The 14,937-nt window shown below is 39.9% G+C and overlaps 1 protein-coding gene across 1 annotated transcript in view; it reads right to left on the bottom strand.

Annotated features, from left to right (window-relative positions):
* Window positions 1-8,761: 8,761 nt before the first annotated feature.
* The window catches only part of FER1L5 (fer-1 like family member 5), a 118,115-nt gene continuing 111,939 nt past the window's right edge, over window positions 8,762-14,937 (bottom strand). The window contains exons 7-8 of the mRNA XM_063448614.1: window positions 12,296-12,357; window positions 8,762-9,324 (exon numbers count right to left, since the gene is read on the bottom strand). Coding sequence (XP_063304684.1) covers window positions 9,181-9,324; window positions 12,296-12,357 — 206 coding nt within the window. The 3' untranslated portion in view covers window positions 8,762-9,180. The remainder of the gene's footprint in view (window positions 9,325-12,295; window positions 12,358-14,937) is intronic.

Below are 14,937 nucleotides of genomic sequence, written 5' to 3' on the forward strand. Positions count from 1 at the left end.
ATTCCTATTTGGCTGTGTATGTCTTGTATGTGTTGGAAAACTCAAAGTATACACGCAAAAAAAATGTTTCTAACAAAACTGAAAATATTTGATTGTAAAGAGATGCGCAGCATGAATATCCACTTAAAGGGACACTTTAGTCACCAGAACAACAACAGCTGAATGTAGAATCCTTGGCTGAGATCATTAGAATTGACAATCTCAGCCAAACCAATGCTTTCTTAACCCCTTAAGGACCAAACTTCTGGAATAAAAGGGAATCATGACATGTCACACATGTCATGTGTCCTTAAGGGGCTAAAGGAAAACATTGTAATTGGCTGAGATCATCATTTATGATGATCTCAGCAAAGGATGCAAAGCCAGCAACAGCAGACTAGAATAAACGTAAGATTTTACTATATTTAGGGGAATCAGTGGGTAAGCTAGTGTTTTTAACACTTTTGGGTTAGGAATACATGTTTTTGTTCCTCGCCCTGTAGTGTTCCTTTACGTTGTCTTGATGCCCAGAGTGTTCCTTTAAGAGCTATATTTAACAGTACTGAAAACACAAGGAAACCTATGTAAAGATTTCTTTCCCCCATTCGCTGGATATCTGATCTGAAAATCACTCACCATGTGGAATGTCCTCTCCTCTAAATATCTTCACGCATATACTGGCTTTGCAAGTTAGCACTAATGGAGAAGAGAGTAGATTTGACTCTACATCTTCATCATCCGCATCATTACCTTCTTCCACCTGAAGAAAAGCAAGCATAATAAGTATATGTGTTTAGCCCTTGCTGTAATTGAAAAAAAAATGTATGTCTTTACTTCCTGATGGTGATACTGGATCAACAAATAGGAAACAATCCCTGTCGAATGGAGGAAGAAGTCTTAAGTATTTTATATTGTATATTTGTGATTGTGTTGTTTGTTTAAAGGTCCACTTCAAACATAATAACCATTACAGACTACTGTAGCATTATGGTGTCAGAAGTGCCCTCACTAGACTAAGTAGTCAAAACATTTGACGACTTATATGGGGTCCACCTGATTGCCTGTTGCTGCTTCCCCTGCAGATGGGAGCTATTGCAAGCAGTTTCCATTATCTCCATTGAGCATCAGCTGAATACTGCATCACTCAGTGGCAGGGCATCTGGCAGCAGGGGAGGCAGAGACCCAAGTGATTCCAGGCAAGTTGTCAAACTTTTCCTAAATGGCTTATTATCTACTTATTGTGGAAGGATGCCAGGGTACTCCTGGCACCATAACCCCTAATGTGTATTTCTTGTATATATTTTAGTATTTATCACAGCAGCATTATTTAGAAATGCATGTATGGATTAAGGAATCTGATACACCCTGATCGGGTGAGTTTTAACCCAGACCACCAACTCTAAGAAAAAAACAGATGTGTCATGGACTTGGTCTGGAGGATGGGAAGTGGGAGGACACCATCTATCATGCAATCACTGGAGGAAGAGAAGATGTTTGATCGGGTACAGTGGCCATACCTATTTGATCTATCAGAACATTGGAGCTTTCCAGACTCATTCCAAAATGCAATTAAGAAATTATATACTGGCCCAACTGCACAAGTGCACAACTGATGCTACCGGTTGCTGGGTCCTACCCCTTTTCTGTCAAATAGCACTAGGCAGGGCTGTGCCCCTTATCTCCTCTGTTGTTTGCCCTATTGCTAGTGCCTTTATTCCATCTGGTGAGGGAGAACCCTGACATTCAAGGAATAATTGTAGGAATGGATTCGCTTAAAGTGCCCACATACGCAAACAAAGTATTATTGACAATTGCAGATCCAGTTACATCTGTACCTCCTTTGTTTGACTTACTTAACTCATTTAGAAAATTGTCAGGTTATATGATTACTTTTTGACAAATCTAGAGTCTTATCCATACATTTGTCAGCAACAGACTTGAAATTGATTGGGGACACATTCCAGGTTCACATATCTCTAGTATTTAGGAGTTCAGATCACAGTCATTCCTGAGTCTCTTTTTGCGCCTAATTATACCCCACTCTCCCACTCTCTTAGAAGAGACTTAGAAAATTGTGGAGAAATATGTTCACTGTGTAAAGATGAATATTCTCCCAAGGTTGCTCTTCTTTTTTTCAAGCCCTCCCGGTATACATTACCACAAAAGTGACTTAGATAGAATAGAGAGAGCTATAGATTCCTCTATAGGGGGAGTGAGGGGGGGGGGAGATAGAAGGTCGGGACTGCTGATGTATTACTTCCTAGCTAACTTAGCGCAAATAGTAATGTGGCATGCCGCAATAGAGGATAGGAAATGGATGAACCTAGAGTCCAATATAAATGGACCGGATCTAATCATGTTTTACATGTGGTTAGAGAAGACCCAGAGGACTCTACTCCGGACTAATTGTCCAGCTACCCTTATCTCTCTTACTACTTGGTAGAGAGATGTATGTAACTATTAGCCAATTGCCTATCACCCTGCTCCTTCAACAAATGTACAAAATCTTATTCAGGAGACACATGGGCAGGGTAAGTGCTGATACTTGCTGGTGGTCATGTAGCCACAGAGGAACATATCTTCACATGTACTGGAAATGCTACATGGTGGTTCCATTTTAGAAGTAGGTGGGAGACTTGCTGGTGGCAGTTTTCAAAGAACATTACCTTTAGATACTTGGCTGCTCCTCTTCTCTCATCCTTTAAAAGACTTCCCAGGACGAGTGCAGTAGATTTTTTTTTTTTTAACAAAATAACATTAGCTGCAAGGAGAGCACTGGCCACATCTCGACTAGGAACACCAGTCCCACTAGTTAGTGTAGTGAGGGCTATAATTCAGGAAAATCATTTATTGGACCATTCAAAGGCACTAGTATATAACACTGTCCCCTCATTTGGAAAAGTGTGAACGACGTGGCGAGAATTAGGGTAGTGCACACAATTGAATTAATACATTTTGAAGCTCTATAGAATATATTATTACAGGTTACATTGATGCATGTACTGCCTTTATTGTTCATATCAAAAATAAAGAAATGATATGCAGAGACCAGCACAACAAAATTGGGCTGTACTTAAATTGAGAGAAAGCATTCATCAGACTCTAGAAACCTCTCATTGTGTATTGCATTGCACACTGTTGTTTACATAGATGTCAGGGCCAAATTCTGTAAATATACTTTTGAAATATTTCTGAAGCACTGTCTTTTCAGATTTAATCACAGTCCAATTCAGCCCTTAAGGAACACTATAGGGTCAGGAACACAAACATGTATTCATCACCCTATAGTGTTAAAACCACCATCTAGCCCCCTGGATCACCCTTGCCTCCCTAAATATAGTAAAAATCGTACTTGTATTCAAGTCTGCAGCTGTTTGCTAAATTTGCTAAGGCTAAAAAAAATTATATTATCAGATGAATATAAACTGTAAGTATTTCCTGGAGATGATAGATTTTTCTGTGCCCAAAAAACGTTTATTTTTCTACTAGCATACAAATTAGCCATTTCAATAGATCTGCAGAAATGTCATATTTTATAAAAACACATGTAACTCCTTCTAGATAGATCTAGTTAGAGCCAATGTTACTCAATACCTCATATACTTGGCAATCATTTGTCAAAAAATGGTGACCATAATGTTACCATAAACTTAATGAAAGTCTTACCGGGACAGAAGTATCAGCTCCCAGTGCATACAGACTAACTTTCAGGTAACCTTTCACCCCAATGCTAGCATTGTCTGGATAGTATAGACTTAGCCATTTGCGCAGAATTACATGGCCTATAAGAGGAAAGACAACAGTGAATAAAGACCACTACGTACTATCAGGCTGACAAACCATCAATTAGCATTTCACATACCACTTGAGATTGAGAATTGATGTAAGACATTACAAAAGCATTACTATGCATATCTTTATTACATGGTGCATGTCCACATCAAGCCAGGTATCCTTTTTTATTAAAGAAGAGAAAATCTACTTACCCGGGGCATCATAGATACTTCCAATTTTAATCTAGGTACAAAATGTAAACAGCATGAAAATATGAGTACAAGAAATATGGGTTATATATAAACATAGTATATAAATGTGTGTTCAAGTTGCTCATTCAAATATGAAGTAATATCCTACGCATGGAAATGTGATGTTAACGGAAGTGCAGGTAAAACCGGAAAGAAGGCCCACCTGAATTACAAAAATGGAGGGATGGTTGGGTGTTATCACTGTGATACCCCAGATGAACAGGGAGGGGATCAGCTGTACATATAAGCAAACAAAATCTCTCTCACAATTACTGGCTAACCAGCATTTGTGTGTGTATAAATATGTTGAATACAATTCTACTTAAGTGTTATGAGGGTACTGGTTGGTAGATTATTGGTAATATTGATATAAAGAAAAAGTTTCAAGTCATTAATTCCAGTTGAGCAGAGGTTTACAGGATAAGTAGTTTATCTCGCAGCTGCAGTTGCATTCCTTATGGTTTGGTACAGCTATCTACAAGGAAGAGAGAGAGATTCCTTCTTTTGCCGTATCTGAGCGTATAGCTGCAGTGATTTTAACAATTATTATGTCAGGATTACTGTATGATCCAGCATGTAGAATTGTGTTACACAGGTGACTAATAGGTAACATATTACCGGGCATTAGAATGGCTGGACTAACGTACCAAAGAATAGTCAGAAATAGCAGAGGTCAGGGGACACAGAAAGGGTCACAACGATAAAGGAAAGCCAGAGGGCAGGGATACCAGAATACAGGGAAGTCAAAATCAAAGCCAAAGTCAAAAAACAGAATAAACTTGAATAAGGAACGCGCTCTCGGACAACCACTAGGGAAATCACGACAGGGCAATGAGAAAAGGTAATTCTAGGTTTTTATACCGGTTATACCTTTCTGATTGACCAGGATCGCTCCTTGACCCTAAAACGTGTGCGCGCGCGGTGCGTGCGTTACGTCACGTGCACGCCGACATTGTCAGTCAGGTGAGCGGACTGGGGGTATAATAAGCCATGGATCCGCAGCGGCCGGCGTCCATTAACATGCCACAAGGTGAGGGTGAATATGTTACACATTACATCACTCTTAGCATTGAAAGCAGGTGCATAACCATTGCAATCATGAAATGTTGTTATAGTGATTAGACTGATAATTTAACACATTCTACTTCTGGTAATGTAAAAATCTCATGGGTGAGATGACTACTTTGAATGCTGATTCAAAAAGTGTAATTTGCAAGTCGTGATGTGGAAAATAGGAAAATATAGATAAATGAGAGCTGGACTCACATTAAATACTCCGATGAGAGAATCAGCCCTAGCAACTCTAGAGTTCAGCACCTATATATTCAAATAAACATGATAATACAGACAGTTTTAATCAATTTGATTTATATATTATTCCATGCACAGTTTGATGAAGGAGCTTGATTAAAGGACCACTGTCATATCAAAACTATTTTCAATATAATAATCCTTTCATCATATATTGAGAGAAAATAAATTATTTTTTTAAATGAAATATATATAAAAAATTTGAAAAATTCATCTCTAAATTTAGTATATGACAGGATCCTTCAGCCATATACATACATCTTGGTTTCAGACAGTGTTTCAAACCGGACAGTGTCTAGGGTTTTCTCTCTTTTGTGTAGGGAGTAAAGCATGGAATACCATAGAGATTAATTGACAGTAGTCAAACACTGTATGTCCAAAAAAGCTTTTATGTAATAAAAAAAAAAAAAAAGATTTCCTTTCAAACATTGCAGAAAAGATTATTACAATACAAAAATTGCTTTTAGGCGACAGTTGTCCTTAAAGTGGCAGCTATGTGTAGTAATTTCCAACCCAGCCCTCAAAGCACACCAAAGGGTCGTGTTTGTCAGAATTCTCATCGTAATGCCTTAATCCTGCTACATTGTGTTTTTTCTGACCATATACGTATTCACATATTGTACCTTGTATCGTAAATGCTAAATCATACAATTTGTTGACCATCATCCTTAGAAGATATGTGAGCTGCCTTGCTATATTTTAACTCACAATATATACTACTAGGAGACAATATTTATACTTTAAATGTGTCATTTAAAATGACAGACAATGCCATCTATGACTATTAAGTGTCAAAAGATCACTATAATCAAATAGTTGCAGCCTGCATATTAAAGATTATACTAGTACGTTAACCTGGATGCTTTAATTTGCCATTTGTTAAAATGTTTCTCAATAAAATCAATATTGCACCAAAAATAGACAGTAATAATAGACTGTGAGCTTGTCTGAGATACCTTTATGTATACTGATTCCTCAAACACCTGAGATGGCTTCTGGTGGAAATCCTGGAAGAAGATCTAAACCAGTAAGTAGAAACCTGTGGTAACTATGTTGTTCACAAACCCTTCTTTCCTGCTGACTTCCCCAGTTTTAAAATGTGCATGCATACGTATGATCATATAAACAATATCCATATCTTTCTTACAAAGCACTATTTGATAATCCATATTTTTCTTACAAAGCACTATTTGATTGTGTTAAAGTGCACCTTTGAAAAAATGAATACATACAATGTGGTGCCGATAATTTGAGCAAGGGAATTTGCTAGCAAATGCAATTGGTTTGATTAATTCTAAAAATATTTTTATATTGTGATATGCTATTTTAATAGAGTAAAACTAGAAATAAGACGCAGTCACCATATCCCTACGGCAGCAGTCTTAGAGTGAAAGGAAATGATTTTCACATAAGTATATATTTGATCAATATATTTACTTGCAATTTTGCCAATATGATTGATAAATTAAATTTATGTCTGCCAACATCTTTGTTGTCTTCCAGCAGGGTACATGGGTGGGTGGGGGCCCTAAACAAGAATAGGGGGGGGGGGAGACCTAATGTCCTCCGCCCTGGCCCCCACCCCTGAGCGGTGGGTGGGGGCCCTAAATACAAATTGTGGGGGGACCTAAAGTCCTCCCCCCTGGCCCCCACCCCTGAGCGGTCGGTGGGGGCCCTAAACAAGAATAAGGGGGTGGGGGGGACCTAATGTCCTCCCCCCTGGCCCCCACCCCTGAGCGGTGGGTGGGGGCCCTAAACTAGAATAAGGGGGGGGGACCTAATGTCCTCCCCCCCTGAGCGGTGGGTGGGGGCCCTAAACACAAATTGGGGGGGGATCTAATGTCCTCCCCCTGGCCCCCACCCCTGAGCGGTGGGTGGGGGCCCTAAACAAAAATAAGGGGGGGTACCTAATGTCCTCCCCCCTTGCCCCCACCCCTGAGCGGTGGATGGGGGGCCCTAAACTAGAATAAGGTGGGACACCTAATGTCCTCCCCCCTGGCCCCCCCCGAGCGGTGCGTGGGGGCCCTAAATACAAATGGGCGGGGGGGGGGAAACTAATGTCCTCCCCCCTGGCCCCCACCCCTGAGTGACGGGTGGGGGCCCTAAATACATATTTAACCCCCCTCCCCCCAGGTGACTAGGGGTCCCCAAACAACTAGTCACCCCCTCCCCCAAAAAATAAACTCCTACCTACCCCCCTCACCCTAAATATAATGAGGGGGGACCTTTAACTAAATACCTGTAAAAATAAAAATAAACTTACCATTCGATGTTTTCTTTCTTCTAAAATCTTCTTTTTTCAGCCCCAAAAAAGGCCAAATAATTGCGTCGGTTATTATGGATTTTTATTTGGCCTTTTTGGGGGCTGAAAAAAGAAGATTTTAGAAGAAAGAAAACATCGAATGGTAAGTTTATTTTTACAGGTACTTAGTTAAATGGTCCCCCCTCATTATTTTTAGGGTGAGGGGGGTAGGTAGGAGTTTTTTTGGGGTGGGAGGGGGTGACTAGGGGTTTGGGGACCCCTAGTCACCTGGGGAGAGGGGGGTTAAATTTTAATTTAGGGCCCCCACCCACCGCTCAGGGGTGGGGGCCAGGGGGGAGGACATTAGGTGTCCCCCCCTTATTCTTCTTTAGGGCCCCCACCCACCGCTCAGGGGGTGGGGGCCAGGGGGAGGACAATAGGTCCCCCCATTTGTATTTAGGGCCCCCACCTGCCGCTCAGGGGTGGGAGCCAGGGGGGAGGACATTAGGTCCCCCCATTTGTATTTAGGGCCCCCACCTGCCGCTCAGGGGTGGGGGCCAGGGGGGAGGACAATAGGTCCCCCCCTTATTCTTGTTTAGGGCCCCCACCCGCCGCTCAGGGGTGGGGTCCAGGGGGGAGGATAATAGGTCCCCCCCCTTATTCTTGTTTATGGCCCCCATCCACCGCTCAGGGGTGGGGGCCAGGGGGGAGGACATTAGGTGTCCCCCCTTATTCTTGTTTAGGGCCCCCACCGCCGCTCAGGGGTGGGGGCCGGTGGGGTCCTCCCCCCTTTTATTACTTTAGGGCCTCCACCCGCTGTTTACTAGACATGCCCCTACTCACGGTATAGCGAGTAGGGGCATAATTTACTAATACTAAGTAATCTTTACTTTGTATTAGTAAATTTGTCTGCAAGACCAATTTAGGTCTTTCAGCCTTTTGGTAGATAGCTCCCTAATACCGTGGGAATTAGGGAGTTATCTACCAAGCGGCTGCAACAAAAGTCCCGAAATGCCGGAGTCCTGAAGTTGCCGAAGTTCCGAAGTGTCTAAGATCCGAAGTTCCGAATTGTCGAAGTTCCGAAGTGGTGAAGTGTTCAAGTGCCGAAGTTGCCGAAGTGCCGAATTTCAGAATGCCGAACCGAAACGAATATTTTCCCCATGCAAATGCCTAGTGAACCCACATTTGTACAAGGTTTGTTTGTTAGCTTTGTTAGTGAACAGACAAGGTTGTTCACTAAATAATACTGGGGAATTCCAACGGGCATAGTAGCTTTGAATGCACCACCGGGACAATCCTTTTCTGTAGATTAAGAATTGCTTTTTCCAGTTTGCATTTTTATGTTTCTTTAACCTTCCATTTTTAAAATTGGACAGGATGTATGTGTACATGTCAACACTTATTTACGTGTATGCTACTGAATGTTATACGGTATGTCCTTTCTCTAAAATTTAGGTTTAGCCATTTGAAAATAGTTTAACACAATACAGTAAAAGAGCCGCCATAACTTCATTTAGTTTTTATACTAAATTGTTATAGTGGTGACCATTAATATGCAAGATGATGTTAGTTATGATATGCAGAGATTTATGTTGAGGACAATTGTTGAGAACACATCATTTGTTACTCCGTACTGGCCTCATTAAAGTACGGATTGTTTCCTCTCCGTACACTTGTATGATGAGATTTCTTCCCCACCAGCACCTTTACCACAGGCTTGATGTTATTTCCATATAGTTGCCGACCTGCAATGATTCGGACTCGGACCTTTGGGAGGAGACATTATGATCAGCATTAGCGAAACATTCTGCATTCATTCCATGAGTGCTACCCTGTATATATGTTCTTTTTTCCAGTTTTCGTTTATTATTTTACCAATTAGAAAATATTCTCTATTACTGCTGGTTGAATACCATTACACATACACATACACACATATACATTCTTGTACTTGTGTCAAGAACAAAATAACTGGAAAGAGTGTCCCATTGCACAATAGGATCTACATAAATAAGATAAGATGGAGATGAGAAATCTAACCATGGAATTTTTTATCTCCAATGTTCTCTATTTATTTATTTCAGTTTTATTGATTTCTAAAGAGTAACAACACAGTACTTCTGGAATGCGCACATATCCTCTAGATTGTGAGTAGGGTCCTCATCAACCTATTGTCCCTGTAACAATTTTTTTAATTGTCTCATTCAGTGTTAAATTTCCCCCTCTTTAATATTGTGAAGTGCTATATAAATGCCAATATTATTAATTACATTGGTGGTTTAGAGAACAAAGAAACATACTATGTCAAAATTACAGCATGTAAGAGTCAATGTTGTAGAGGAGCGCTACATGACAATATTATATGGAGTGAAACAATAAAGTAAATGAGTCATACAATAAGAAATCAAAACATAATAAGTAAAGTAACATTTAGGGGAAGGTAAGAAGCAATGGTTAGTTAAACCTAATACTGGTTAAATGTATCAATAGACAAATAGCAGTAATGGTGACTGTAACGGAAGCTCTCATGCAGTGATAGCAGCAAGGAAGCTGGCCTGCTAGATGTACTCAGTCGGAGTATGGGAGCTCCATCATGTGTTACTAAGTTTGCCAAATCCAAATGATTTAGCTATATGTAATCCCAAAGTGTGGGCACCATGCACTAAAGCAGGGTTAGGCAACCTTTGGCACTCCAGATGTTGTGGACTACATCTCAACTGATGGTTTGCCCGCATAATGGCTGTAAAAGCGTTATGTGAGATGTGGTCCACAACATCTAGATTGACGAAGGTTGCCTATCTCTGCACTAAGGTATCATATATAGGTGAAACAAATAAAAGGGACACAATAGATAGTACAACCATTTCATCTCACTGAATTGGTTATATTTCCTGGAGTCACCTGGTATTATCCCTGAATTTAGTGTTAAACCATTTTTGTGCAGTTTAACTATAAATGAGTGTCCAAGTCCACCCACAGATTACACACTTCCTTCTAACTATATCAGTTCACACCAACAATGGGCATTATGATAGGATAAACACAGTCAGCTGACACTCTCAGTCTATCACTACCACTCACTGCTGCAGTCTAATGCTTTCTCATTAGCCCAAGCACCACAGAGGGAATGGATTGGTGGGGATTCTTCTTTAGAATTAAACAAGTGAGTGAAGGACATTAGCAGGGGACACCAGACACTATAACCATTGCAATTAATCAAATAAGTTACAGTGCTTACAGTGTCCCTTTAAGGCTGCTTTTTTCCACCATATATCTAATATCTTTACTGGCAAAACAGTCTCCTAGAGAAGGTAGTAACATTTTTCTTTAACAAGTGGGGAGTAAGGTTAACAACCGTTTCAGCACTGAAGCCAATCACTCTCCCCAGCCTGATCCTCTTCAACTGATGTCACTCACTCTTGCTGCAGGGAAAGGGATGTCAAGAAGGACTAGCTGAGAAAGGGGGCAATGTCACCACTGGACGCTTGTTGCCAGCGTGCTGTGCATGATGATGACAGTTGTCGAATATGCATTACCATTAGCCAGCATGAAATTCTTGTTCAGTGCTGGCTAAAGAAGCCCTAATGACACTTCCGGGGGTGGAGTAGCACCTCTGGCAGAATAGGGTTAAAATCTGTATGTGCAGCGTCTCATAGTGAAAGTCTGCACATACAGACTCCAAGTACCAAGACAACTTCAAATCACTGAAGTGGTCATGGTGTTTGGAGTAACCCTTTAATCTAAAATTAAGAATTTATTGGGACTCTATACTCACCAGAACAACTACAGATTAATGTTGTCGTTCTTGGATCTATAGCCTGTCCCTGCAAGATTTTTGCTGTAAACACTGCCTTTTCAGAAAAAAGGCAGTGCTTACATTACTACCTAGGGACACCTCTACTAGCAGTCACTCAGAGTAAAGGTGCTTTCTGGCTAAAATCTCCTCATATAGATGCAGTGAATCGATGTATCTCCATGAGGAGATGCTATTTGGCACAGTGCGGCGATTTACCGCACATGCACGATAGCTTCCCAATGCTTTCCTATGGGAAACCATTTGATTGGCTGAGATCATCAAGTTTGATGATGTCAGCCACAGGGGCGGATCGGAGCCAGCACCGTCATACCTGCACGGTGCTGGAAATAAACTAAGGCTTAATAGGGGGCTTAATAGTTAGTTTAACACTATAGAGTCAGGAATACACGTTTGTGTTCCTATTCTTCAAGTGTTCCTTTACATATAGTTAGGTGGTTCCCAAGATCAAAAAAGTTGTTCAGATCCACGAAAGTCTTCTTGCATCATTCCGAACTGCATAAATTAAGATTATTCCTGATGAACTGTGCTCCAGTCAGAAATATTTCATAGAAGATCACTGCGGACCTACCTTGCATGCACAGCAGTCATCTCTCTCAACCAATCAAATGTTTCTCATAGAAACAGCACTGAATCCAATGATTCTCCATGAGAAACATTAGCTGTATTTAACATTGCCATGATGTGCAACAAATGTAAAAAGTGCTTCTAGTTGCTATCTGTCTCACAGTCACTAGAAATGTGTTTTCACCAAATGTAAACATTGTTGTTTCTCAGTAACAATATTTTTTTATTATTTTATATTTTCTTTTGTCAGTAAAAAGGGATAGCAACTATCAGCCAAAATTATTACTTTAACATAGTGTCCATTCATTGTTCAGGAAGACCATAGCTGGTAAAATGGATGATAGAGTTCCACCTCACCTGAAAGTCTTGCACATTGTCACTGAAATCCCTTTTCCACTGATCTTGTTCTATTCTTAAACCTACAATTGAGACATGAATACATTTAAAAAACACAGACACGGTTATGTCCCCTAGAGTACAAATATTACACAAACTCTGTTCAGTGAAATCCATGCCATTAATAGTGATGGCGAACCATTAAGCTATAGTGGTTCTGGTGACTATAGTGTCACTTTAAAATGCTCAAAAATGGTTTAACACTGAATGGAGGGCAGCACCAGAGGACTCTAACCAGTTCAATTACATGAAATGGTTATAGTGCCTACAGTGTTCTATTAAAAACAACCAGCTTTTCTTCTGTTTATATTTTGTAAGGTATCTACTTTTTATTACTAATCTACCTCTGTGGGAGTTTATGCATGAACAGGTAGGTTGCTGTGAGGTCACAAGCTCCCACGCTTACTGCTAAATATATCTTTAACAATCAAAAAACAAGAAATTATGTATCTAATGTATAATGCAGAGTGCATGCATCAAAAGAATATCGAGATAGCCAACGGACTTGTTATAGGCCAAGTAAACCAATTCTATTCAAATGGACAAAAAAATAAAGTTTTATTAAACATACCATATATACTCGAGTATAAGTCTAGTTTTTCCGCACATTTTTTGTGCTGAAAAACCCCCACTCGACTTATACTTGAGTCAATGTCTGTATTATGGCAACTTACATTGCCATAATACAGACCAGGACCGCCGGGCTCATTACAAGCCCGGCCGGTCCTGTTGGGGGCTGGCAGGAAGCGTTTACTTACCTTTCTTGCAGCTCCCTTCTCCTGCGTTCTGGTCAGCTCCCTTGTAAATCTCGCAAGAGCCGCGGCGTCAGAGCATTGCCACGGGTTACCGTGGCAACGCGGCACGCAGACCGCGAGACTTACAGGGGAGCTGACCAGAACGCAGGAGAAGGGAGCTGACAGGAGCTGCAGGAAAGATAAGTAAACGCTTCCTGCCAGCCCCCCTCCTGCACAGTACACACCACTGGACCACCAGGGACAAAAAAAAAAAAAATGTGAATAATAAAAAAAAAAAAATTAATAAAAAAATATTAAAATTAAAAATAATTATAATATTAAAATAACAAATTAGAATATTTAAATAAAAAAATTAAAAATAATAAAAATGCCCTCCCCACACACACACTCTGCATTATATACACACACACACACACTCATACAAACACACACTCTGCATTCACACAAACACACAGTGTTTATATAATGCAGAGTGTGTGTGTGTTTGTATGAGTGTGTGTGTGTATATAATGCAGAGTGTGTGTTTGTATGAGTGTGTGTGTGTATATAATTATAAAAATCACAGAATTTCATAGCCCCAAGTTTTATCCTCGACTTATCCACGAGGCATAGCATATTTCACAATTGTTGGTCACAAAACTGCACTCGACTTATACATGAGATCGACTTATACACGAGTATATACGGTAATACATGTGTGCAGTGATATAAACACCAAAAATTGTGAATTTAAAAATAAATACTAGACGAATCTGTAATACAAATACAGGACGTCTAGTAGACCAGTATAGGAAGCTGGTAACTGTCAGTAATATTGCAGACTAAAGAGCAGAGCACCGATCTGCTAGCTAGACAATTGATTAAACAGTCTGTCTTATCGGATAGCAATAATATGCTTATGGGCTACAAAGCTCCTCAAATAATCTGCAACAATAATCACTTAGTGGGTGATATGACACCAGGGAATAAGAGAGGGATTGAATAATCACTAGACTGACATAAAGAAAAACTAAAAGATCGCTGAATTGATATGACCGGCCTCTGCCTGCAATTAGCTGGATTAACAGTTGCAGAAGGAGAACCTGTCACTGTCAGTGATAAATAGTGGATAATGTTTCCAGAATGGACAGTAATCTGATAGTTTGATAATCAATAACGCAGTTAGTCCTTTGAAATAGCAGTGATATGCTTAATAACCATCGAAATCCTCTATGTATCTGCCGCAATCAGTCTTTCCAAATAGCAGTGATATGCCTGAGAACTATATAAATCCTCGGTATATCTGCCGTAGTCAATCTTTACAACTAGCAGTAATATACTGTGGGGATATTTATGGGATAATAATAGTAAACAGATGAGAATTGCCCACGATTTTCAATTCTCAGATCCCTAATCGTTATCGTTATAAGTGAAAATGTAAACCATATAATTAATTCACAAATTGTTATAAAAATAGATAATTTTTATTTCTTAACAATTTAAATAATAATGATGAGTAACATGCATGATAATAATCAATGGAATTTTCAGTATAACATGAATATGTAATACAATATGGCAATAATCAATGAATATTCAGTATAAAACAATATGCAATACAGAGTGGCAGTTTACTTCCTGGTTAATACAAACGCCTCTACAAGCTGTCAAGACAATTTACGACCCTTTCTTTACAGCTAAGGAAACAAAGTTTTAGGAGACAGAGCATTCCTTAGAGCTGCAGTAAAACTTTCTGGCAGAAGTAACCCTTTCAGTGCTGGTTAGACCTCCTAAGTAGTTAAGATCTACTCCTATGTAATATTAATAAATAACATTCAACATTTCCTTGCATCCAATGAGAAAATCTAC

This window comes from Pelobates fuscus, chromosome 3 (genome assembly GCF_036172605.1).
Source record: "Pelobates fuscus isolate aPelFus1 chromosome 3, aPelFus1.pri, whole genome shotgun sequence".
Taxonomy (NCBI): Eukaryota; Metazoa; Chordata; class Amphibia; order Anura; family Pelobatidae; genus Pelobates; species Pelobates fuscus.